The sequence below is a fragment of the Gymnoscopelus braueri genome (assembly GCF_963280865.1).
Source record: "Gymnoscopelus braueri genome assembly, chromosome: 8".
Lineage (NCBI taxonomy): Eukaryota > Metazoa > Chordata > Actinopteri > Myctophiformes > Myctophidae > Gymnoscopelus > Gymnoscopelus braueri.
Window position 1 is genome coordinate 28,594,045 of NC_137609.1, and position 25,146 is coordinate 28,619,190.

The 25,146-nt window shown below is 38.5% G+C and overlaps 2 protein-coding genes across 2 annotated transcripts; one reads left to right on the top strand and one right to left on the bottom strand.

The window, feature by feature from the left end:
- The first annotated feature begins 3,795 nt into the window (after positions 1–3,795).
- npm1a (nucleophosmin 1a) lies at positions 3,796–15,473 on the top strand. The gene is made up of 11 exons (XM_080435407.1): positions 3,796–3,975; positions 6,314–6,393; positions 6,886–7,005; positions 7,434–7,527; positions 9,442–9,554; positions 9,642–9,691; positions 9,782–9,854; positions 10,506–10,577; positions 12,324–12,428; positions 12,734–12,808; positions 14,181–15,473. Exons 1-11 carry the CDS (start codon positions 3,927–3,929, stop codon positions 14,241–14,243), a joined length of 894 nt encoding a protein of 297 aa, XP_080291533.1. The 5' UTR covers positions 3,796–3,926; the 3' UTR covers positions 14,244–15,473.
- A 1,599-nt stretch (positions 15,474–17,072) lies between these two features.
- LOC308091103 (claudin-7-A-like) lies at positions 17,073–22,375 on the bottom strand. Its single transcript, XM_080436446.1, has 4 exons — positions 21,898–22,375; positions 19,371–19,535; positions 19,167–19,251; positions 17,073–18,106 (listed from the first exon to the last, which is right to left on the bottom strand). Exons 1-4 carry the CDS (start codon positions 22,118–22,120, stop codon positions 17,950–17,952), a joined length of 630 nt encoding a protein of 209 aa, XP_080292572.1. The 5' UTR covers positions 22,121–22,375; the 3' UTR covers positions 17,073–17,949.
- Between the last annotated feature and the right edge of the window lie 2,771 nt (positions 22,376–25,146).

Here is a 25,146-nt window from a genome sequence, read left to right on the forward strand (position 1 = left end):
AAAATGTCGCCGTCAGGTAGAAACTAGAAACCTCTCTATATTTGATCTTCTTGTAAAATAAATTAGTGAATAGCTGATCTGCCATCTTTCAAAAATGTTGACATTTCAAAAATCTTTGCGTATGTGTCCAAAATAGGGACGCCAGAGTGAAGTGGTTCAGTCTGTCTGTGGGTTTTATAACAATTTAACTAAGAGCTTGTGACTAAATAACTACATTGTGTCCAGTGGAACACACTAACACAGGTTCTTTTTTCCATTTCCTGAAAAATAACGGTTGTGAACATACAAGGGTTCCACCTAATGGCGAAGGACAATATTTTCAAAGACACAGTGAATACATTTATTATCAAATGATGAATACAACTGAATGTCATGTTGGAAGAAGACAATGCTTATACCATTATTAGGCCATAGGAGAGTTCTGTGTCACTGCAAGTACACAATAGTGGGTTCATTTTGTGAAAAGATCCCCAAAATTGGCAGATGTGTTGAAAGACATATTGGGATCAAAACTAAATTTGATGATTGTTTGTATATGTTGAGCTATGCATCCCCATATAGGTCACTCCCACACACCTTTTTCAAATAGTTACTCAGCTGAGCTCTTCTTTGGATGACACCAACCTTTCCACAAAATTGTGTGCAAATCTCAATTGCCACGCCCACTTTTACCCAATTGGCATGAACACACACACACACACTTGACCTCCATGCAACATATCTAACTCCTGGGGTAAAAACTATAGCCGCTAGCGGCTAGAGGGTGGGTTAGGAAGGTTTGACCAGCCGCTGGTGGCCATTTTGAAAAGTTTGTTTGTAATCGACCAATATCCAGTTTTGTTCCCAATATACTGTGTCTATCAACAAATATATGTTGCTGCTATTAAAAACTCCCTCAGGCCAGATAGCTATAGCTTTTTTATGTAGAGTACCCAATTATGTGTACACCCTTGTTTCTCCCAATTATTCTTTATGCCAATTAATTCCCTAATTCCCTCCCCTAAGATCCCCTTCCCCTGAACACGGCCAATTGTATTCGTACAGACGCTCTGCTCGGCAAGCCAGATGCACCTGGTTTTGAACCCCTTTGACTCTGTTGAGGTGGGCACTGGGCAGGTACTTTACCCCTGCACCACCCAGCACCCGGCAACTTGTTGTTTATTGGCGGGTGGCTGAGGTAATTAGCAATTGGTTGTATTGAAAATAAATGGCATATAAGATTTTTCTAACGTATATGTTAGTTTCCATATTTAACTTATTTTAATAACTAACAAAAAACTAAAGAAAAAATATATACTCTCTGAGTGGAATACCCCAAAGTATCCCTAGGGGTACTATAGCACCTTTGAGAAACACTATGGTACTGAATAATGACTTCTCCAAAGGACCATGGAATATGGACAGAGCAGAGCACCCTTCAAAACCTTGCTTAAGCCTGGGTGCAATGTTTCAAAGACATGGGCCCATCAATGCACCATGGCTTCCCCTTCACTGAAAGTGGCCAAGCAGCAGGGATCCACATTGTATCTGCTGCTGTGAGGTGTTGCATTTGGAGCCCAGCCTGTGAGTGGCCTTTGTTATTTTTTCCTGCATTGTAGGTGATGGCAGGAGTCTCCATCTACACTACAGTATGTCCAGCAGTGTTGGGCAATGTGTGACAATGTGTAACATAAGTATAAATAAATGCATTTGAGATTTTTTTTTAAATTCTTTTCAGGATTGCAATTAAAAAATAGCAAAAAGAGATTCAGGATTCCAATTCAAAAATAGCAAATATAGCAGATCTAAGACGCGTTTTGAGCTTGTAGACCGGCTATTTTCGCTACTTTTGAGTGACATAGAATGGTAAAGTACAGCATTAATTTACGAAAAAAGTGGAACATTTGGAGATAAGAGGTTTCTGCCTGACAGTATATGCAATGTGGCCCTCTGGAGTGAGTGTGGAAATAGTGGCCCTGGCCCTCTCCTTCATCAAAGTTGCCCACCCCTGGGCTACAGCAATGGCTGCAAATCTGCAATCAACATAGATCATGCTATCTGCTAAGTTGCAACAAGCTCCATTGACAGCCCATTTATGAAACAGAAAAGTCCCAAACGACGGTAAACTCACCAATATTGCAGCTGTACGGTACTGGAAAGCTAGGGTAATCCTCTTTGTCTGTGTCAGTCTTTGGTTGTTGTTGTTTTTTGACAAGTTCTGATGATGATTTTTCTGTGTTGGAGTTTAGAAGCACTCGTTTTAGATCACAATGTCCTGCAATTTCAAAACAGTTGGAGGTGGTACGCAGGAGTGGTTGTTTACAAAGAAGAGTGCAAGTTGAGGCAGTGCAAATCGTCCCGCATCTTAAATGCAATTAATGTCATAATGTTTAAAGTGCAGGATGCGTCATATATCATTAAAATAGCATCGTTACAAAGACAATTGCTCAACTGCTGTGGGAAAGGGGATTCGTAAAGTAAACATGATCTTTCAATCAATCGTCAAGTTGATATGGACATTTCAGAAGAGATCTGATTTATAACAATTCTATACAACGACAGTAGATGGCAATAATGCTCCAGAAAAGCTAGCACTGTGTCAGAGCGTTAGCGAGTTCTGGACACGAGCTACATAAAAGCTAGTGAGAAGTAGTGAAAGTACAAAAGCATTGGTATGTACTTGAAGTACCAAAAGTAAATCTACAAAGTAGTAACTAAAGTTTTCAAATAAATGTCAAATGTCAAATAAAAGTACAATATGTGGATGAATTGGATCCGAGTCGAGATGTAGTGGATTAGAAGTAAAAGTATTGTAAATACTCAAGTACAAATACCTCAAAATTGTACTTAAGCACAGTACTTAAGTAAATGTACTTCCACCACTGGCGCTGTAGGCTTCTTACCAGCGCCGTATAGAGAGAGAGAGTTTCGTCATTGACTGGTGGTGAGGCGAGGGAGTTCAGTTCAGGGGATCTCCGAACATTCGGGGGACCCCCAGGGGTCCTTGAGGCGGGTTCCAGGCCAGGGGGTGACATCGGATAGTGACATCGGATAAATTACTGATAGTAAGGAACCAAAAGGATGTCTATAAATGGAACCAAATATACCCAGGCCAGGTCCATTCCATTTTGTACACACACTGTTAAATAAACACTGAGGATTTCACCGTGTAGATTTATGTCAGAGAAATTAAACTATATATACTATGATGATAGATAGTCTTACTCCAAGGCTAGTGCTGGTAATGCCATGGATCACAAGACGGACCAGACCGTCATGGATAATCTTCAAAATAGTGTTTGCACTTTCTTTAAAGATATAAACACATAAACGTTGGCCACGGATGTTAAAGTTATGTACGGGTCATCAGAAGTACCCGATTGATCAATAAAAAGCAAGCCGATCGATGGCCATTTTCTCATAGAGTTATAAATAATGTATTATAGAGCAATACACCTCCCAATCGATAGGGTCACTCAATTTGAATCATATGGAGAAAATACGGGAAAATGGCCACCAATCGGATAAAAATGCTTTTTATTGAACAGCACGTAATATGCCGGTACTTCTGAGAAGCCGTAAAGAATTGTAACATCCGTGGCCATGGGGTTAGCACTTTATATTTGAAATTTGGACGTTTGTGTAGATGTGGGACCAAACGGGGAGAAAGTGCAAACACTATCATCCACGACTGTCATATAAAATATGACAGCCATGTATCAGGGCTAGGTGGCGGTAATGCACCTGAAAACGTTTTTACCAACCGCCATTAAAATAAACGCAGAAGACGAACCAGGAACCAGGAAGAGCATCCATGCAGTAGAAGAAGAAAGTAGTCCCACGTTGAGCACTTGAGTAGCGATCACATTCTGCTGTCTGTGGCGCTAACACTACCAGTGTTCTTTTACCGCTGCTCATTCAACTTCAACACACAATTCTCTACAACAATGAACGGCATCGACGAAGGGCAGATGTCACCACAGACCTTTCTGTATGGTAAGATTGTCATCTATTTTTTTTTGTCACATCAAGCCTGACGGCATTGATTTAATTTCATGCCATCGTTACAGGCGTCTCTGTGCCGGCCGGCATCGATGCTGAATGGATGAGACACTGCGGAGTAAACGGCAGCATGTTATAGATCAGTGGTCCTTGAGGGGGTTCCAGGGGGTCCCCAGCTAAATTAATAGTTAGAAACCCAAATTGACCCTTATGTGTCTGTAACTCTGAGAGGGTCCATTTGGTACACTCTCAGAGTTAAATGAACACTAATGATGATGATACCGTGTAGATTGGGACCCCCCCAAGAAATTAAAATGTTTGAGTTCCTGGCATATCTTTTCCAATGGGGGTCCGTGGGCTAACATGTGTCGATTTGGGGGTCCTTGACGCGAAAAAGGTTGATTTGTACACGTTTCTACAGCCTTGTATCGACTCACTGCCTATAAATGTGAACCACGTGCTTCGGCAACATGGCGGCCGGCGTCTCTGTTACTTGTGCTGTGCACACGCTTCCAGTGAAGACTTTTACATCGCACAGTTTAATGCTTCAACACATCGGGACAATGTCTGCCGCTCCAGCATACAGTAAGCGGTGTTAGCTGATGGTGTTTGACATAAGTAGTAGTGTATTATTCCAAAGATTTGGGGGAGCCATCATGGTAAATGTGGGTTCATTCCCACGTGGAGTTGTCCTCACCTCAGTTAACCCTCATGGAGACCCACTAACTAACAGTGTTGCCATGTCGGCTTATTATAAGCGACGTTGGGCTTCTTTTTCTTTGAAGTTGCTTGTAAATATAGGTAGTTTTTTGGGCTTGTTTCTAAAGTGTGCTTATTTAGGCTTGCTTTCAATTTTTTTAATTATTTAAACCAGTGATTCCCAAATATTTTTCATAAATGTTTTGTGCCCAGGGAGCATTTGTGGTGGTAAAATGTTTCAAAAAAATATTCCACATTTTATTGCAAGAGTTTTTGAAAATAGCAGATCTACAAGCTCACAACACGTCGTGACACGTTGTGAGCTTGTAGATTGGCTATTTTGAAATTGTCGAGGCATATAGTTTTAAAGTACTCATGATGTGGCCTAAGTTGATTATTTTGGGCTTGTTTTTCTAGACCGGGTTGCTTGTTTCACTCGCTAAACCTGGCAACACTGCAGTTACCCCTCATGGAGACCCACTAACCTCGTTTCACCCACAGAGCTATGGTTCACATCAGCTAGCTTCAAGTGACCAAAGATTACGTTTTCAAATGATGGTTTAGTCTTTCGAGTGTCATTACCCAAAATATACTTATCAATCAAATCAGTGATTGATGTACAGTATTTATTACTATGTTGCCTTTTTAATAGAGTTTACTAACATACCAGCACATAATAATCAAATACATACGTCTTCCTTTAAGTTGAGGGGTTTGTATACTATCAATAGGTAAATGTTAAGTCAAATGTACTGTTCCTTTAGTGTTTTATATGCTTTGAATCCAATTATTTGAATTATCATTTTTATGAGTTCCAATTACGAGATTATAACTGCATTCAATGTTGCGACCGCTGTGTTTCATCTTGGACTTGTTAGTTGGACTATACATTAATCAGTTATATTGTCTATGTTGAAACTACATTTTGACATTCAAAGAAGGTTTTAAGGCAACTATCATCTGACATATTCAGCTCAATGTGATGGACAGCCAGAGTCAGTCTAGCACCTCAGGTGACAAATAGAGAAATCAACATGTTGTATATCACCCCACATCAAAGTGTCAGCACAGATCCTAAAGTATGTTTGACTAAAATAGAGCTGTGAGTCTAGCGTGTTTCTTTTTTCCCTCTTTTTTTTTTTTTTTTAAAGTGCTGTGATTATTTTTTTTGTGCCACGGTGGCCAGCTAAAAATAATTGTCCCTCGCATTCACAGATATGCCCCCCCTCTTCTGTACAGTTGAGTTTTTACTATTACTTAGAACGCTATCTTCAAGGTCCTACCTGAAGACGCATGGTGTGATGCACACAGCTCTCCAAAGCCTAAGAGGCTCTGTGCATATTCTGCACTGTAGTCCCAGGTTTGAGGAAGGTTGCTTACGTTACTGTTCAGGTCAGTTCCCCATAGCTTTGTTTGATTGGCTCAGCAGCAGATTTGAACCGGTAACAAATATGATGCCTTCACCTGTTTCACCTGAGTCAATCAAAGCCAGATATGGGAAACTGTCCCGGAAGATGGAACAGGAAACGATGTCATCTTCTGGAAACCCAGGACAGCAGTCAATGCACAGAACATTGTCATATTGTTTCCTTTGTCTTATTGGCAAGTACTGACTGAACCTTTTTTCCACCAGGGTGTGTATTAGAATCTGGGAAGGAGGTTCTATTCAATCCTGAGGATGATGACTTTGAGCATCAGCTGGACTTGAGAATGGTGAGTGTTAGAATATCCAATTTGTTGGATAAGTTGCTTAAATTGTATTTGTATACATTTTTCCATAAACAAATGTTCTTACATGCAAGCTAGTTATTAGTGGTCATCAACGATCTAAGATATAATTTGTACCTTTTCCATATCATCGGCTGATATGCTGGCAGATTTTAAAATATTAGATAAATTGTCTAGTTTAGTGACTGCTGGGAAATCTAAATTCAAAAGCTGCATGTTTGAGAAGTCATTTAACTAAAAATGCAATTTTGTGGCATTGAAGACAAAATAAACGTGTACTGACATTTTACTTTACTATAGTTAAACATTGGTACACATTTCCAGCTATCGGCTCACTCTGAATCCTAATAATCATTAAGAGAAATTAGTATTGACCCATTACTGTACATGTTGAGTCGACGAATGTTGACCCAGTAGTGTAGTGGGCAGTAGTGGGCCTTTTCATCCAGGTTTGACATTAGTCCTTGACTTCCTTAGGCATGTGTTGACGTAAACACCAAAGATGAACTTCACATCGTGGAAGTGGAAGGACAGGACCCAGAAGGCCAGAAAGTCACAGCTGTGTTGGTTACACTGAAGCCCTCTGCACTGCCGAGTGTGAGTATAAAATATTTTTCAGACAAATGTTGAAATACACAATTCAAGGACCCCAACGGAAACAAGTCCGCAAGGACTTATTTGGTCGGACCTTTTAGACAAAAGTATTATATATGTAACTGTTGTTTTACATTCTTTTGCCTAATAAAATTTCAATCAATCACAAGATAGGGCTACACAAAGCCTCCTCTGTAGAATTACTGGCGCCTCAGTAATGTACCTCATCAAGGAAATCTTGAAATAGGCTAATTGTTTTTCCTATTCCTATATTCTTCACTTAGACACTGAGTTCACTGTTGGGAACTCAAGGTTTCAAAACATGAACGTTATTCATCATTGTTACAACTTCAGTATGCTGATTTATGTGTTAAAACATGAACGATATTCATCATTGTTACAACTTCAGTATGCTGATTTATGTGTTACAGGTGTGTCTTGGTGGTTTCAATATCACTCCCCCAGCTGTGTTCCGTCTCAAGGCTGGTTCTGGTCCAATACATATCAGTGGGCAGCACCTTATCAGTGAGTATTATTACAGTATTACCAGGGATATGATTTGGAACTGTTTGCAAAGATATGACATTTACCAAGAATAATTTATGATAGGGTTGATAATGGACAGTCAAGTCTGATGTTAAACGTTTACCTGCAATATGGCATTCCTCATAGATCATGCCAATAGTGATGATTGTTTAACAAGAATGAATATGACTTGACAGTCATATTATTAGCAGATGCATGCTGTATTGTGTGTCGGTGTGTGTGTGTGTGCGCGCCGTGTGTGTGCGGCTTGTCAGCGTGTGTGTGTGATTGTTATCATAGACCTGCTTGTTTCTCGCCTAATCGCCCTGAAGGGCTTTAAATTTCAATAATGACTACCTCCCCATGCATTATCCCGCTTATTACACAGCTACTTAATAAATACATAAATACATTTACCCAAAAGTAACAACAAAACGAAGTATTTCCTTGCTTACGGCAATGAAAGTATTCCATAAGTATTGGGCTGGGCGGACAAGTTCGCCTCGGAAAACAAATGAGAAAATTTAAAAAAACTCGCCCCAAAACACACTCGCCCCCCATTCTATATATTGCCGATTTGCCTGTAATACCGCCGGATTTGCCCATGGGCGACTGTGTTTTGGGGTGAGCGTTTTGGTATTTCCCCCGTTGTTGAGGCACATTGAATGTGCGCCGCTAAACGCTAATTATGTTTTTTATATAAGTGTTGGCAACCTTCTTAGACAACACACAGGTCTTCCCAACAATAGCGAAGATAAAAGTCAGGGTGAACATGGCCAAATAATAACTTAATAGTCCAACTAGGTCTGAGGAAGCACGCTAGCATTTAGTCTGTAGTCCGCAATCAGGACTGAGAAGCCTTGATTTCCTCAGGGAGGGGAGGGGGCGGAAGGGGTGGTACTGCGGACGACGGGCCATCTCCCCATTGGCTTAAACGGGGAAGTGTCCCCAATGCTCCCCATTGGCTTAAAGTAGTGAAGGACAGCCAGGACAGCCAATGACAAATAGGTGTCGCGGATGAAATAGATGTCGCAGATGACGATGTCTCTGTCTCTTTGTAGAGCAGATTGCATCTGCTAAAAACTAACGATATGCTCTGTGCATAACTGTAGTCCAGGGTTGTCGCTTGTTAAGGGTAGACATTAAGGGAAATTTGCCACTGGCTCAGGACATTTGTGCGGTATTTATCCCCATATTAAGTAAAATGAACTAATTTGATCCCGAATTTCCCCCCAAATACAAATTATTAATCCCCCCCCCAAAAGAACCCTATTTCAATTCATGTGTAAATTGTATAACTTCTAAAACTAGCTACTATACATTACATTTCTATAAAGCAAATGATTAAAATAATGTATGATATAATGCTAAAAGTACCCCATTCAGATTGGATATATATACACTGCTCAAAAAAATAAAGGGAACACTTTGATCCCTTAATTCTTTTGAGTTTTTTCATGAACTGTGTACATACTGCTAACGAAAAAACTCAAAAGAATTAAGGGATCAAAGTGTTCCCTTGATTTTAGCAGTTTATATATTTTTTTTTTCCCCCATTCTACTCCCGCTACAGTTATTTTTTTACATTGGGAATCTAAAAAATAAACTAAAATGTATTGAGTTACATTTGTACATCTGTTTGGAGAGAAACTATATTTACTTTTTCAGCTGATGCTTCAAATCCATATCAGTAAATACATTTTCAAAGTAAAAAATAACTGACCCAGGGGGATGGCGCCATCTAGTGCCCTCTGCTCTATAAAGCACATGTGCAGACGCCTTTTTGGTGGGGTTCGTTGTGTTAGTCTTGTTTTTAAGAATAGCTGAAGGAGATAACCTTTATTCTGCTAGTAGAGCCATTTGGCTTATAATTGCAATTTCACAATTTTCTTGTGCTTGCCATTTTATTGCTAGTGATGGGAGGTGACCAATCTTTTGATGAGGATGATGATGATGTTGAGGAGGAAGAAGAGGAAGAAGTGAAATCCTCTAAGAAAAGACCTGCACAGATGGCGTCTAAGTCATCGGTGTGTATATATTTTACAGTTAGATTATTATTTTTTATCAATAGTTCATCAGTATCTAAAATAAACCATCTCTGTTCTTCTTAACAGAAAAAAATCAAGTTGGTGGAAGCCGATGATGACGACGACGATGATGATGAGTGGGTGTATAACTTATTCCACTCATGCACTGTTAATAGTACTAACACCAGCAGGTGATTTTAAATATTTGTTTCTTTTCCTTTTTGAAGGGAGGATGATGAGGAAAGTGAGGAAGAAGAATCCCCCGTCAAGGTCAAGAAGGCAGAAAAATCCCCTCTGAAGGCAAGGGGCACTAAAACTGATCATTTTACCAGTTAACCCATTAAGACCGGGAACGCATCTGTGTAACCACTTAAACCATTATTTTGTACTTTGGATGTTCAAAAATAGCAGATATGCAAGCTCATAGTGCGGCACCGAGTGCCGCGCTATGAGCTTGTAGATCTGCTATTTTAGAAAGAATGTGACATTTTGTGCAAATCTTTGAATAAACATATATTTTTTTAAAGCACTTTTTTTTTTACCCAAATCTTTGCTTCTGGGGGTCCCTAGAATATGTTCAGATGGGGGGGGGGGGGGGGTCCGCGGCCACATGCATATCATTTTGGAGGTCCTTGACAAGTTTGAGAACCACTGATATTATAGTAACATAAGTTTTTCAGAAAACTATTAGGATATTTGTAGAATCCCCAGAAGCAAAGATTTGAGTTAAAGATTTTTCCAAAAATAGCAGATCTACAAGCTCATAACGTGGCACTCGGTGCCACGCTATGAACTGGTAGATCTGCTATTTCTGAATAGCCAAAGAAAAATGAAAATGACACGGATGCGTTCCTGGTCTTAAAGGGTTAAATAAGGTTGAACCCTACTTACTGCTCCTTGGAAGTCTACTTTAACCTAGTCATTAACAGTATGGCATGACTTTGTTTACAGGCCAAGGCAGCCACACCCAAAGGCAAAGGCACTGCTCAGAATGGGAAGAGTCCTAAACCCAGTACACCTGCGGTAAATTATTTTCCTTTGTTTTGTCATGTTGTACACAGCATGCACACACTAAATGCAACACACTTACTGTTCCTTTCTATTTTTACTTTAGTGTAACGATTAATCAATTAAAATCTAATTAGTTGCCAACAAATTCAGTAATCGATTCGTTGCCAACGTCCGCAATGTGAACGTATGCATGTGGAAATGACTGGATACAGTAGGCGGGCTCTAGACCGGATCAGAGCACTGAGCAGTAATATAAGCCAGACTTTCCACAGGTACTGTGGAAAGGCTGTTACACGAGGTTACTTCTATGGAAGTATGTGAAGCTAATTGTGTGCATAAACAAAGCAGAACATATTGTCATAGGCAATACAACATTTTGTGGCAGAGACTGTTTTGCACCCCGCCCGTCCGTCTGTGTGTCCGTCTGTCTGTGAACAGCTAATCTCCGGCCCTGTTGGCCCGATTGCAGCGAAACTGTGCACTCACACTACCTGGGTGCCAGAGCAGAACCCCTGTCCAAAATTCTTCTGATCGGCCTGTTATAGCGCCACAATGAGGCAGAGTCTTTGCTAAACTCATTTTAAGATATTACTCCTACAGATTTTATCCATACATCATGCAAATCGGTACACAGTATCTCTATAGTCATGTGATCAAGACGGATATGTCAAATGTTTCATATTCTATCCTGATTGGCTTCCAAAGTTTGCAGGATTGGTCCGTTTTGAGCAAAATAACCTCAAATCATGAACTCAACATGCATTTTCATGAAATTTTGCACGCACATTCCCACTAGTGATTGTTCGTTCATGATAGATTCGTTCAAAAGAACTAGTTAATTGCCGTGAACAGGAACTAACTAGTTCACTTCCTGAAACTGTTCCGTTGACGCTTTTGTTCACAGCCCGCCCTCCCGTCCTGTGTACGGGTGGTACACAGGACGGGAGGGCGGGCTGTTCTCGCGACAGACAGCGGTGCGTTTTTTTGTTTTTCACTAGACAATAGCGCAACTGACGGTGAACTTGAGCGATCATTGCCGTGAACATGAACAAATTAAAGTTTTTTTTCCCACCATGACATTTTGCACGCACATTCCCACTAGGCCTAGGAAGAAATGCCACCCTTTTCACATTGTCCTGTTATAGCGCCACCAGCAGGTCGATTTTTGCAAAACACATTTTTGGAACAAAATGCCTCAATGAAAGGCCTAGGAAGAAATGGCACCCTTTTCACATTGGCCTATTGTAGTGCCACCAGGAGGCCACAATAGGGCATAGCAGTGGCAGCCATTTTCTGGTTCCACTTCAAAATACATTTTTCCCATTGACATTTCCAAAAATATTTATATCCATTCATTTAAGCCTAGAATCAAGCCATCCAGGGTCCTGGTGAATCATGACCATAAAATTTTTTTTCGGTGACTTATTTTATATTTAATTATATGATATACTATATTTAATAAATACCCTTTGTTTTGCCGTTTTCAAAGAAGTTTGTTCACAGAATCAAACGTGTTATGGTCATGATTCACTAGGACCCTGGATGGCTTGATTCTATGCTTAAATTAATTGATATACCGGTAAATATTTTTGGAAATGTCAATGGGAAAAATGCATTGAGTATTTTGAAGTGGAACCAGAAAATGGCTGCCACTGCTATGCCCTATAACCTACCTGACCTGGGAGAGCACTTTTTCTAGTTATGAAATATGTTTTAATTGTTGGATGCTTAAATTCTGTCATCCTGTACTCTTCGCAGGCCAAAACTCCTAAAAATAAGGTTAGGACCCCCAAACCCCAAACTCCCAGTACACCAGCAACATTTGAAGGAACAAAAGCCAAGATGCTGGAGGTGATGAAGAAGGTTGGTATCAGTAATGGTCCCTTTATTTAACAGGAATATGTGCTCAACTTGATACAATGTACTCTACGGACAGCACTACTGTTTAATATCACATGAATGTCACGGGCAAGACACACTACTTCATTGTTAAAAGAGATTCACTACTGGCACGATGAAGGGTCTTGTCTGAAATGTTCATGCAATGCCCTAGAATTTTGTTATTTTCATTTAACACAACTTAAATTGAATGCATGGATTTATTATTATTGTCTTGTAACTTGCAGAAAACCTGTTCATTTTGGTCTTTTTTTCTTCCATTGTTACAGGGAGTTGGACTGCCAAAAGCCCAGCTCAAGTTTGAGAACTTTGCAAAGAATGGCTTTAAAGTGGCAGACACCAAGGTAAAGTTAATGGAGTTATCGATTAGGCTTTTATGGAAGCATTCATTGTAGCATAGGCAGTAACGACATTTTGTTTGTGTGACATATTCATACATTTTATTGAAGCGTTGTTGATACCACCTCGGTAATGTTTTAACACTCATTATTAGGTGACAAGCTCTCTCAATGCTAAGGATCATTTTAAGTTGTGACTCTGTTACATATTATAAATGTCTACCACTAGGTTTATGTATTTGCTTAATCACAGAATGCATTTTGATTGGTACTTGTTTTTTAATGTGCAGTGCCTGCCAGGCATTTAGTACATTTTCTATGACCGATGATGCGAAACGACATAATCATTTCATGACAATAACATTCGGTCGAGACATACCATAAGACATAGTGTATTTGTTCCCACATTATATATGACGATTACATTCTGTGGAGAAATATATAAGACATGGTGTATTTCACATATACCGTGTATGATCTCCTCACGTGTTCTGAACAATTGGATTTGGATTCAAAATCTGCAAATGTTATCTTTAAAGCCTCTTTCATTTCCAGTGACGTTTTCTGACATGACTTGTGCGTGCAGTCAGTTGAAAATGTTATTTTTGTTGCCATGCAATAAAGTGTAAATTAGCCTTCATGCTAGCAAGTTAACTCATTCAGTGCCTGACTTATTTCTGGCAGTTCTTTTTTTCTTTTTTGACGTCTTAGACGTCCAGTGGCACAGGGCATATGATACAACGGACGTCTTAGACGTCGAGTGGCACTGAATGAGATAATAGAAGATGGGAATATCCAACCAGTGACCCCCACTGGCTCATCCCCTTCATAATCTATTTAATATGCCCTAGGGCTGCACAATATATCGATATTATCTCAATATTGTGATGTGAGACTAGATATCGTCTGGGATTTTGGATATTGTAATATTATATGATCACTTAAGCCATATTTTATACTTCAGAATTGGCAACAACAAAAAAAAACGAAAGAAAAAAAATCATCATACAATATTCCAGTCACGATATTGCCTTTTGAGGTATTTGGTCGAAAATGGAGATATTTGATAAGTGTCCATATCACCCAGCCCTAATATGGCCACAAGATGAAAGGAGCATTCCTAGACGTTATGCAGTCCAGGCTAGGTGAATGGTGCAACTTGGTACAAAGATATGAAATTGTTGTCACTTAATCAGACAACCACCATGGTTGAGAGGTGACATTTCACTGTCATCAGAACAAATGTATTATAAAATTAAGCTCATTTAGTTCCACCACAACTAAATGAAAAGAATTACACTTTTATTACAATATGTTTGCTTCAGCATGTATGGTGAACATGTTGACCAAATATTTGTATGTATTTATTTCCCTATAGATTGTTGCTGACCTGTGGAAGTGGAGACAGACCGTGACTGAGACCGTGACTGTGGCTAAGTAATGTGGTCCAGGGATTTTCACTTCCTTCATTTCCCTCCTTACATATTCTTCCTCGCAAACCCTTCTGGAGTCTCAGCCAGTGCCTCGTCTTTCCCATTGTATCCATTCAAGTTGAGTCCAGCTCCCACCACCCTGCTGTATCAGAGACTTGAGAGGAACTGATGCCATGTGTATGAACACAACGGGGCAGTGACCTGTAAAGTCCTGTCTTTGAACTACCCTCTCGGGCGGTACGCAGTATGTGGATATTGTTCCAGGTTTAATCAGATCAGGAGATCCAACTTGGAAAGTTGCATAATGTGGCTTCTTTATTATTGTATTGTATGGCACCTAAGAAAGCATGCAGGAACTGCCCCGAGGCTTTCCGTTGTCTTTCTTTTGATAGGTTGATTGGGCCTCATGCAGGATCTGTGCATGCACAAATTCTGGCATCAATTTCTGAGTGCAGTTTTAATAACATTCAAGCCCCAACCAATTTGAGACACCAGTCTTATTTCTTTTCTTGAATTCAATAATTAAACTTATTTTTTTTTGTTCAATTTGTCTTTCCACATAGAAACCAACTAATGGCCCATTGCATAGTAAAATCTGAAATGAACTGCTCTAAACTTGTTTTTCTTTTGCCGTCCACGATTCTATTTAATCAGGATAAAAGAGTTCCATCACCATAAAATTAGGCCTTTGCAATCTAGGTCAGGCACATATGTGGATTTTGGGTGTGACCTCTTGGTTCAGTTGCCAATCTTATTTTTTCATAAAAGTTTGAGATTAAGAAAATGTTCCGTTAGTAAAATGCCATTCCATGTTAAGAATGTATTTAATTTTGCTTTGCTGTGTGGTTAGTGTGGGCTCAGTTTTAATAAATGAATGCTTATGCGAGTCCATTGAAAACATTTACTGTAGTGTTGAGGAGCATCCCTTTGTACACTTTCGGAAGGAAGATTGTCTTCTTTATGAAGGGCGAGCTATAAAGTAATACTGTATGTTGGAATCGCATTACAGAGATGCTTAACGCAGCAACAGGTCCTTCAATGGCTCTTGCATGTAATCATTTTCTGTTGCTGTTTAACAAAATGTAACAATTTTATGTTAAGTTCAAGATTTGATCTATTGTTGCTGTAAATTAGATTTTATATCCTTGTGCTGCTATTTGTTTTAGTACTACATTGAAGGTTACAGGAAAGAAATTGTTCACTGCTTTGTTTAATAAACAAATATATTGACTTCCCAAGTAAGACTTCAAGCTTCAGTGACTGTTTTGAGAAGTGAGTGTATATATGCTGAATTCTGCAAATCAATTCTCTGCATCCAATGGAAAGCACTACTACATGATGCATGCAGACTAGAAATGGGACGGTACCCACCACAGTAATTATACATGTATTCCATAAAGCCATCTCCGAGAGGGAGAGATGCCCCATTTGCTAGCTGGTTCTGAGACAGATACCCCACTAGACTAAATCAAATTATAAGAAACAAAAAAAGAAACTCTGACACATTTGGAAAGACTCAACCAAAAACCAGAGCAAGTTGGAATGCTATTTTGTTCTAAACGGAATATTTGCCCATTGACTGATCTCAAACTAAGGGCATCCTTATATATAGACTCCGTACACCGGCTTCAAAAGTCAGTTGGTAGGTCAGTATGTCTTGATAACACCCAATGAATGGTCTGATAAATCGCGGGTAGGTAAGTAGGTCGCCTATTTCGCCCATTCGAAGGTCTAATACACTCGCCTATTTCCCCATTCAATGCATTGATAGCATTCGAATCAGGTGCTCAGTAAGTACAGACCTGGCTCCCAAGAGAAGACAGACTCCAATGACTGAGCTGCACTTTTTAACTACCTGCCAACTGTACCAAGTCAGAGAAACGTAGTTCCTACGGACTACATACACCCCAACAAAAATTAAAACATGACTAACAAATTCTGCTGGGTGAAGTACAGCAATGTGCAAGCACAGCAGCGAGATGTGGGCTTTTGTGACAGGAAAAGGACATCCAATGGAATACAGTTACAGTGAAGACCATAAATCATGTGTATTCACACTATCTACAGTAGAGCATATATACAGTACACACACAGGGTATCCATTGCAATGTTACCGGCCTTGTACATGGCCATCCTTGAACATTTGTTTTTGCAAAATGAAAAGTAAACATGCTCTACAGTAGCAATATTATTTTAAACATAGCCAGTATATAGTATGTAAAAAAAAGAACTGATCAGATTTATCCATATAAATTACATTTATTAAATTAAACATTTTCCACATTTTGTATTTGTGTTGTTGCCTATGTACACCACAAGATGGCGATAAAGCCAAAGGAACTTAAAAATCATTCATCTTAGGATGCCCAAGTTCCTTGTGTGAACCATTCCTGTGAAGTCAACATCATCCTGCTGTGGCTGTCACACAGATCCGGTTTGGCAGCATAGGCTTCTTCCCAGAGTGCAAGTTTGAGCAAGGATTAAAACTCCTAAACATTGTTTGATCAAGTGTTACACTAAATGTTACACAGTTCATTATGTTCCATCAACTGCTACTGTGTGTATGGTAAAGCAAAGGGAAATAAAAAGCAAAGAACTTAGATATTTAACAAACCGTTTAGTAGGTTTAAAATGAACAAGATTCACAAGACAGATAATACTCCCCTCCTCACAGAGTGGTTTGATGACAATGTGGAATGGTGCTTTGCATCAACAATTACAATCAAAATGTAGATGAGCCAATTAAATATGGACAATTTCATACTGGTGATTCCTTAATTTTGAAAATGTGTGTCTGGGTATCCTCCATTTGGCAGTGAAAAATGTGCACAAATCAATGACAGTACAACTTTTCAGTTTTATTTTATGTACATCATGAAATATCAAATTCCTAACACATGTAAAAACATTACATTTTGTAAGTGTGGAAATAGTTATTGTAAGTGTATGGTAATGGCAGTATCCAGTTAGGCACAAAATGGTGCTTAAATATACTACCTGACAATTGGTATTACAGTCCTCCGACAACAAAAACTTTGGCAATCTTAAGGCAAATGCTGGGTATAATAGCAGTACTACTGGATTATTCGACTTAGTTTTATCATTCTACTTAGGCACTTGAGAGATAATGCCATAGTGCCATTATGTTCTGTTGACATTTGAATTACATTCATAAAATGAAGGCAAGAAGAAATAAGGCACAAACAGAAAATAGCTTCTGCACATTTTAAATGCTGGAATTTAAATGACAAGAAATCTGTACACCTGTGTTTGTGTGTCATGTATTCAGAGCTCTTTGTTGCCATGTCCCATTTTTGTTCAGTGCATGCACACTCAGTGTACTAACCAGGCTGTATACTATAGCACGTGAAAAATGTCAACATGCTACATGACAATTTTAACAACATACAGTCAGGTTATACTGAAGTGTGTCAAGTTAAAATTTACCATCTAAAAAAAAAACATAATAAAGCCTCTTCTGATTAGCAGTCACTCCAATTGGACAGGGAACACGAGTTGAAGTAAACATGAGCTGTGGTCTAAATTTGTTGTTTTATGTTAAAATAACATTACAATAAAAAAACAGCATCATCAAAAGCAACTTAAAAAATAAAGCATACACTGTACACGGCTACTAGAATATACTTAAAACCATATGCTATCGAGTTGGACCAGTGTAGATGTGAAAGCTCCAGGCACTGGCTACCATCCTGTTCAAACGTATTCCTTGGAGCTGCTGGGGGGTCTGTTAGAGATGGGATATTTGGGTGAAGGTTTGCCCCTCGGGCAGGATGCCGCCAGCATGCCACCCCCGACTACATCCAGGAAAGCCCCAGCCCAGGCAATGAAGATGGCTGACCCAAATTCATACCTGCAGAGTTGGTGGGGAAAAAAAATTATGTCAAATTAATTCAAATTTTATGCGTGCAATTCATACCATCATGATGAAATATAGAGTGGGTGGAGTTAGTTTGACCTGGGGCTAATTTATTTTCAAAGCCAATGGACGGTGGGCTGGAACATAATAAATGGCTAATTCAAGAGCTGGAACTTGCAAAAGACCACCTATATATTGCTATAAAAGTTAATAAAGATGTGTGGTATAACTGCATACTGAGAACTGTGTGTGTAAAATATTACAGGTGCAGATAGAAATGCTTGTGCAATCATTTTGTGCAGACCACATCCTTGGAGGACATTTAGTTCATTAAAAAGTCTAAGAGCCCATTGTATCTGGGGACAGTCATTCCTTTTTGAACAGAGATAAACAAGAGCTCTTTCACCGTTTAATGTCGCTTCTTAGATATGGAGAGAAACAGTGTATTGTTATTATTGTAGGCATATTTTAAACACAAGAGAAACCTTTCAACCACAAGTCTAAAGAGGAACATTGACAGTGAAAACAGGACATTCAAAGAGAAATGTAAAGATAACTATGCTTTCATTCTAGCCGGTTTCATCAATGTCTTTTCTGTCCACATCCTACCTATTGATTCCACTAGAGCTGCAACTATCGATTATTTTCTTAGCAATTATTCTATTGATTACATTTTCAATTAATCGAGAAGATATTTTTTTAGATAAATCGATTCACCCCTTCAAACATTTTTATACTTCACACACAAAAAAAAGTGTAACACTCTTTTGAAGCATTCCACCTATACTGACACGCCCAAAATGGGGATTGATTCATTAATTTGATTAAATTATCAATTATTTTATATAATCGATTAAATTAAATAGTTCAATTTAACAGGTTAGTTGACTACCACTAAAATATATTAATCAATGAAACAACGTTAATCAAAGCATCCCAAGAAAATATCAGGTATGGCGAACAGGAATATATGCATGGGTGCATATTGTAGAAATGCCCATTTACCCCCCATAATGCATAGTTTATGCTCTCGTACGACGGTGTTCCGACTTACTTGGTATTGACAGGAGTGAATGGATTGTAGAACGCCCGGATAATGTTGTGAGCAAACCAAGAGCAGGCGACGATCGCACTCAGAGCTGTGGAAAGGTGGGGAAAACGGCATCTTAATTATGACTGAGGAGAGTGAAAATAGCAACAATTTATAGAATAAACAAACAAATACCAAAAATAAATAAAAACAAAAAGTAGAGCTTACATCCAAGCAGAAGGATGATGCCGCCAGCCATGGCAGTGCGGGACTTTTTTGTTTTGTCGTCTCCTCCACAGGTGGTGCACTTCATTCCCATAGTAGCCACACCGAGTCCTACCACCGTTACAAGGATGCCTACGATCATAAGGGCACGGGTAGCCTGAAGAGCACCTGGGTAGGTGAAAAGGGAGGTGTTAGACAGTCAAGTCATGTGACAAAAATCAAACACATGGGAACAATCGCAAGACTTTACTAGACAAATAACTTAATCCCCCTTAACTGAACTGACTGGTGTGTGATATGAATTTCTGAAGATAACGGCCCACACAGGGTCCTAAAAAGCATTCTTTGATTAGGCCACAGGATTGCTTACATTTTAACACAAGAATTATATTTATTGTACTCGGATACAAACCATTTGAGGAAAGAGGAAACACATAAACCAGCTAAAACATTCTATGCATTTGGTAACATTTGGTACAATCTCAAGAGTTAAATTTACACTGAACAACTCCTCGCTCCCGTGTCACATTGGCTCAGCCACTCCCCACCCCACCCCCATGCAGCAGAAACAGCCTCTAACCGGAAGCCCCATGAAACTCTCTTGGGTGTAGGTTGTCATGTCAGAAAGAACAGGTCTAACCAGTTAAGTGCATGTAAGGTCTCAGGTTTCACTCCAACCAAGACACTCCCTCTGCGTGCTGCACACAACCTGCCTTTCAACAGGTGGATTTTCCCTCAACTTGATTTTAGCATTAAAATCAAATATCAGGCCTGAGTATCCAGTGGTAAATTTCAGTAATGTAGATATTATGGTCATGGCTTAACACCTTCATCTTTCTATCAAAAGACAAGTAGTGAAGTAAAACAATGCTACTTTCCTATTTCATATTGTGCCTAAGCCTGATTAATTCTAAAGATACCATTTGAAGGATTCCACTATTCATAATAGTAGTCACATACATTATTTATTTATTTATGGACTTGCTCCGTATCTGGTGAAAGCTTTAATCGCACCACATTTATCAAGATTGGCTTGTGCTCATGTTTACAAAGGCGATAAGATATATTGTTTTACAGACATCTTATCAAATGTTTTGATAACTGAAATGGTTTTACAGGCACTAAAACATAGGAAATTGGTATATTATCTAATCTCACTCAAATGTTTACCTATACAGCTACAAATATGCCTTGCCTGCCCTTAAGGTCAAAAAATGCATTCAAAGAAAAAAAAAAAAAATACAAAAATAGAAACAAATACTCCAATTCTTATGACTGCACAGGGTGATAATCATTTGAAGGTACTGGTAGTGACAAACACAATGGTAAAGGATTGTATAGTTGTAGTCAGGTTAGGTAACGTGATGTCATGTTATATTTTGTGTTAAAATAATTAGGTGTGTATGGTTTGGTTCATAACTGCCACAAACAGCACACAGCTAAAAGTCTGGGAGTATAAGGAACAACAGTTTGAATAGCCACTTTGACAAATCACCTTTAATAAATATTATAGCCAGTTTCTATGATGATTATTGGAGTAGCTACTTGCATCTGGACTGTCCAGTACAGACTCACTGTACCAGTCAGATGAGTGTCAGTCCCAACTCCCAACAGCCGCAAAATGTCAAGGAATTTAATGTAAATTACTGTAGGCTATTTGACACCAGTCAAATGCATGTATTGACCCAGTGGGGTATTTATCCATGTTGACAAAACAGTGGGCTGTAGGCTATGTGATGTTTTGCCTAACACAGTGCCCAGCCCTTATCTAGGCCTACCAACTTGAGAACACGATGCAAACATCTAGAACAGGTTTTTTTCCTTGGTGGTGGAATTGCCACAATACAGGTACAGACAATGGGCTCTAGGTAATCATTACCTCCTAGAGGACAAGTCAGCCACATTTACTGAAACTCATTTTGGCTTTCTCTTAGTGGCAATGAAAGTGGAATAGCCTATGCCTTTGTAGTGTAGGCTAAACTTACTGATTTTACCCTAAAATGACAGATGAGGACTCATACAGTGTAGGCTAGTATGGCTACACATAACAAGAAAGTCCTGTGAGGTAAATGTCATGGGGACTGGCTGGGTTAATGAGTGTAGGCCTTGGTTACAGGAATCAGGCCTAGTAGCTACAAGATCCACACTCAGCTCTAGTATAGAAGATGGGAAGCAGCAGTGGTGGAAAAAGTAGCCTACTCGCATGTTTTACTTAAGTAAAAGTATCAATACTGTACTATAGACACACTCTGTTCCAAGTAAAAGTCCGGAATTGAAAATGTGCTTGCAATAGTTTGCCTCTGAGATGTAGAGAGCAAGTAGTAAGTAGAGTAAGTAAAAATACAGAAAATTGGAAATACTCCAGCAAAGTGACAATACCTCAAAATTGTACATACAGAACTTGAGTAAATGTACTTAAGTTACTTTACACCTACAAAAGGTGCAGCTGATTTACATAACGCAGTTGTTTCAGCAATGCTGTTTTGCTACTCTCCAACAGAACGGATGAATAGGTTCACTGTTCACTTACTGTCCAGCTGTAGAATGGAGTCGTACACCTTGCACTGGATCTGGCCCGTGCTCTGGAACGCACACGACATCCACAGTCCTGAGTACATGGCCACCGCGGTGATGATGTTGTCACCGACGTACGCGGACATCTTCCACTGAGGCAGGATCGTGCCGATTATTAATCCGATCAAGCCTAATAACGACAGGGCAAATCCCAAAATCTGCATCCCGGAGTTGGCCATTTTAAAGTCCTTTGGAACGACTCGCTCAAAGACCCAAAAAAAAAACTATGTCCACCTGCTGAAAAGATGGTCCTCAAATCTGATGGGTTTTTTAAATAATCTTTTAACTTGTTTCCAAAGAAAAGGTTTAGCCGGCGATGCCTAAATATTTAGAAAGTTACTTCTTTTGGCTTTCCACACTATAAATTGGGAAAGCGGCAGAGATTTTTTCGCTTATAAACTCCTCTAAACGCACCTGTTCCTCAATCCTCAGCAGCACCTTCTGTGGGAGAGGAGCGACGGGGACGAGCATTTTTAGGCGGTTTCAGTTCCAAGGGGGCGGGGACGCGCACGTAGTATCGACTCATCAGAGTCTTCTCCTGCGAGCTGAAGTATCATGATGTCACTGCGTCTCATCCGCCCACCTGCACGGTGCGCCCACCTGCACCACCCCCCCCCGCACCCACACTGAAAGGCACTGAAATAACCCATCATGGGCTGCCTTAGGCTAAAAGTAAACAAAACCAACTATACAACAACACCAGTGGTGGAAAGTATAGCTTTAAGTACATAATTGTGTCCACAATAGAGATTTGGGGGAGTACTGTACTTAAGTACAATTATGATCTTACTTAACTGGAGTTATTCCAGTTTTCAATACTTCTACTCCACTAGGCTACATCTCACAGAGGCAAATATTGCACTTTTTACTCCACTACAATTATTTGAAAACTTTAGTCACTAGTTACTTTGTAAAACATACAATAACACTTCAGACCTATACATTGACTATTTGAAAACAGCCTGCTTGGATTTCATACATTTGGAAACTTGTGAAATGGGACATTGTGCATAATGAGTACTTTTACTTTTAGTACTTAAGTATATTTTGATGCCCATACTTTTGTTCTTTTACTCAAGTACATTTTGAATACCGGACTTATACCTTTAACAGAATATTTCTACATTGCAGTATTGATACTTTTACTTAAGTACTTTTACCACCACTACTATACACAACCATATCATGACGCTTTGAGACATCTATGTAGCTAAATATGCTTTTCTAAAAAACAGTGTAGGAAGAACTATTCACACAATCTGCCTTCCTTATCATTTTATTGTCAAATGCATTGCTGATGCTGAATCTGTAAATCATAGTCTAATTGTTATGAATTTCCTTTTTTTCTTTCTTTCAACTTCTCTGTTTCCTCACTCTGTGGCATCACATCATTATGTTGATATTGATTGTTAGTTTTTTGCTGTGTAGGGCTTGGTAATTTATTTATTTATTTATTTATTTATTTATTTATTTATTTATTTATTTATTTATTTATTTATTTATTTATTTATTTATTTATTTATTTATTTATTTATTTATTTATTTATTTATTTATTTATTTATTTATTTATGTATTTATGCATTTATTTATTTATTTATTTATTTATTTATTTATTTATTTATTTATTTATTTATTTATTTATTTATTTATTTATTTATTATTTCAATTATTTATTTACAAAGTGTAGCTATCCCACATTAACTGTTGTCCCTCCCATTACATTAGTTCCCATTATATTAGTTCAGTCTACACAGCATGGGCTTATAGATAATAATAATAATAATAATAATAATAATAATAATAATAATAATAATAATAATAATAATAATAATAATAATAATAATAATGATTAAAAATATTTAACAGTCATAAATGACTTGATGACAAGTGATATTTATCCAGGTCAGTGTAAAAGAACCATCATGGAAATGTTATTCAACAGCCAAAACAGGTAGGCTACTTTATTATGTGAGGTTTAAGTTTCCTCAAATTCATAGGTCAGTAATGGAACACATAGCCTATAGTTCCTATCCATTGTATAGTTGTATTTTTCCATTTTGAAATGTAGGTCCTATTGAAGGCATAATGAGTTTAAGGTTTTAACTAGGTAGGATTTTATTTATAAATATTCTTATTTCAAAACGTGCATTTGACCAATATATTTGGTCAAATACATTGGTAAAGTGTTGTCTAGCAAACAACAGAGCCTTGCATTTAGTTGATGATATGTATTATTATCAAACCCAGAACCTAGTGATGTAGGTTGTCAGCTTTTAGATCTGCTTTTGAAAATAAATAAAACAATAATAATAATAAAAGATAAAGGGTTTAGAAAAATGTGCCCAAAATAGGGATACCAGGGTGTGTTTAACATAATTGTTTTTATTAAATAGTTAAATAGTGATATTGTCAAAGAATATCAGACATTCTATAATACAGAATACATTTACCAAAAGCAAATGCATGTATTTAATTCTGTCCAGAAGCAGGGATAAAACCTATCCTCACTGGTGATCAAAATTAATTACCAGATATCAAAACAGATGCATGGATCACCCCCACAATCGAACCCTTGGTTACTCAAGCTATGTGTTGGCCATGTGTTATTCCTCACACTCACGCTTTTGTGTGTGCGTGTGTTGCTGTCACAACACAACCTTTGTTCACCCATTGCTTGAACATGTCAATTTTATTATTAACTTGCAGGCTAGTTATGCAGAAATATGCATTTTGGGGGCAATTCCAGGGCACTGCCAACATGATCAAAGTCACCTGCTTGCGCAGAGAATTCTTAATGTCACATGCAAATAGTGAATACTGTTTTTGCATGTACTCATGCTTGTGTGTACAAACTGTATCCTCCTGAAATAGGTCTTTATTTCACTAGTGAGTTTGTAATGATAGAGTATATCAAATTATTGGTTTTCCACATAGGTCAGTTATTGTTCTGTGATTTGCATGCTTAATGTGTTTGTGTGTGTACTATTCTATTAATTTTAGGGTGCTTCTTGAGGACACTCTACATAGTGACTGCACCTGTGTCATGTAACATTATATTTATTTGCATCTGTGACATTGTAAAGTGATTCAAGTGTTTGTTATTGTTTTTCATTATGTATGTGTTTTATATGCTGTTATCAGGGCGTCCTTGAAAAAGAGAGCTTGCTCTCAATGGGCTTCTCCGGGGGAAAAAAAGAAGAAAAA